General features: G+C 50.8%; 1 protein-coding gene across 1 annotated transcript; it reads right to left on the bottom strand.

Annotated features, from left to right (window-relative positions):
* Positions 1–230: 230 nt before the first annotated feature.
* On the bottom strand, positions 231–2,149 carry EAH_00066670 (DNA-directed RNA polymerase I subunit RPA2, putative; the record flags this gene model as incomplete). Its single annotated transcript, XM_013392663.1, has 5 exons — positions 231–440; positions 535–723; positions 951–1,177; positions 1,392–1,649; positions 1,837–2,149. 5 exons carry the CDS (start codon positions 2,147–2,149, stop codon positions 231–233), a joined length of 1,197 nt encoding a protein of 398 aa, XP_013248117.1.
* Between the last annotated feature and the right edge of the window lie 475 nt (positions 2,150–2,624).

Here is a 2,624-nt window from a genome sequence, read left to right as displayed (position 1 = left end):
CAGCATCTACCAACTAACCGGGGATTGCCTACCATCATGTACTGCGTGCGGAGCTTGATCAATGCAGCAAACAGAGCGTCCTTGAGGACTGATGCAAGGATTTGGCCGGGAAGAACTACTTCTTGATACGAGAAAGCGTCCATACTCTCCGGCTGCATACAGCACAAGACGTCGGCTGAACATGGGGGTGCCGGTGCATGTAAAGTGAAACAACCAACGACTGTGTCTTGTCAAGCTCCTGTACAGTAAGAGCTCACCGGTATCTTCCCCGCCCGTAGCTGCCGTAGTTTCCGAAACATCAACAACAGCGTCTCAAACTTGCTGGCCCAATCCTTTACATGGACGAGCACGTAACCATTGATGACAAATCGCCCGGCGTCTTCATAGGTACTTCCGGGGGGCAGGAGCCAAGAAACACCTCTCCAGAACACTTGGCCGAGCTGGTGCAAAGGCTGTACACAGAAACAAACATAGTGGATGGCACCGCTGTATTCCCTGCGACACGAAGCCCTTGCCTGACGTAACGTTGCTTACCCTATGCTCCATTACATCGGTATCGACGAAGTCCTTCTCATTTCCCCAAGCTTCTTCAAATAGCGCATGCAACTGGGTGGCTTCGGTAATGTCACTCCATGTACCCTCCATAAACTTGAGCTTGAACTGCTGCAGAGAAAGGCCCCCCCCGACGCACCTCAGCAGCAAGAGAAATGGACAGAAATGCTCCTGTCGATTAAGCAAAATACGATAACAGCACCTCCCGTCTTCTGTATCCAGCAGAATGTTGGAGGTGCACGTTCCATCGAACCTGCCAGAATTCCAAAAATAAATTGGCATATTGCGCTACTAAAGGCATCCGCACAGCTATTTATTGGTTCATAAGCGTTATGGATTTCTGCTAGATTTTTGATCATTGAATGCCCTTCCGCGGCTCCGTCAAAGAGCAACCGCACCACGCCGGGACAAGTGTGCACAGCTTGCCTCTGGCTTCTTAAAAGAATTGCCAGGTCCGTAGCGAAGATCTCGCGGTTCCTGAAGCTCTCCCTTTTGAGAGCAATTGGGTAATTTGTCTTCTGTTGAATGACAAAGCGCAGCACGCGTTCGTTGCCGTTGATAATGAAATAGCCGCCGAGTTCATCCAAGTCCTCTCCAGCTCTTACCATCTCAGTCGGGCTCATGCCTGGAAAGAAAGAAGGCAGAACCCAAGTACATGCCACAAGCTATCGTGCAAAGCAAAGCCTAAGAAGAGTGGATCTGCTGGAGTGCATGCCGCTTCGAAACCTCGGCAACTGATGAAGTGGCTTTCTGGCCTGCTCAAGAAACGGCATTCCCCAGAAGGGTTTCTGTTCACATTATGTAGCACTAGGGGACGAGTTAAGGTAACTACAACTGACCTGACAGACTGCATCGGTTGCTCTTAACCATAACTGGCACCTGGCCAACCACCATTGTCTTCTTGAATGCCACACTGTTTTCGTCTCCAGTCCTCCAGCAAACAAAGCTGACATGAAGGGGGGCCCCGTAAGACACATGCGACTCTCTGCAGTGACGAGGGAGCAGTCTGTTGCAGCTGTCTGAATTTGCCTGGAGGTCCCCCATGCCGGCTTTCTGGGGGCAGCCCAGGACTGCCTCTGCGATTCCCAGTTTCAGATCTGCCGCCAAAAAGCAACAAAAGGGCATCTAACACTTCGTACCACTGCAGCTCGATACATCAATTAAGATGATGTCACTGAAGCATCTGTTTCATTACACACTGTTCACGCTGGCTTGTGACACATATACTTCTATGCTAGAAGACAATTACTCTGCAGGTGAAGTGCCAATTTGTGGGGAGCATACAGTCAGACGGTTTGTAGTATGGATTGGCTTCATGCCGATCTGGGTCATAGTAGGGATCCACGTAGATAAACGGCAGCTCCTTGATCATTTCTTCCACATAGCAGTCTGCAAATGTGTTAAATGACAGGATGTGCGGATAGACGCATTGTTGCAGCGCCACATTAAAGTGGGGACTTGGTGAAGGAGACAGCGGATTCAGTAGTTGATCGCGCCCCGAATGGGTAGGCGCAGGCGGTGCCTCTAAATTCACCGGGATTACCCCTCCGTCGTCTTCAGGGGCCTTCCGCCGCTTAGTCGCCTCTAACGGCGCCATCCCGAACCCGAGCCCTTGCGTTCATCAATTAAACGAAGAAGCAGCACGAGGAAGTGCCGAGAAGAGGACTGGATCTGCAGAGGGCCCTGGGTAAAACAACCCACTCAACACTCCGAAGGCCCAGGCCTATATCCGAAGGAGAGGCCCTCACCCCGCCAAGCAGATAGAGAGAATGTTAGCAACAATAAATTCAATCTTCTACTTCTTACACGCACCTGAAAACCAGACAGAAGGTAGAAGTCAGTGGGGCCAGCGGAAAAGCCCCAGAGGGTCTACCGAACCTTCGGCAGGGCAGCGGTCGTTAACAGCTCTGTGGCAGATCCACCCTTAAAGTTTCATACTCTCAGATGACTCTTATGGTATCACTGGTAAACAGATATTGGGGAGATGAATGTTAGTGCTCATGTTCGTTAGCGCGCTTGCGTGCACGGAGTTGAAGCTGTGCTTCAAAGACCGTATTTCCCTTTTACAACAG

This window comes from Eimeria acervulina, genomic scaffold (assembly GCF_000499425.1).
Source record: "Eimeria acervulina Houghton genomic scaffold, Eah_scaff2489, whole genome shotgun sequence".
Lineage (NCBI taxonomy): Eukaryota > Apicomplexa > Conoidasida > Eucoccidiorida > Eimeriidae > Eimeria > Eimeria acervulina.
This window is presented reverse-complemented; position numbering and strand designations above follow the sequence as displayed.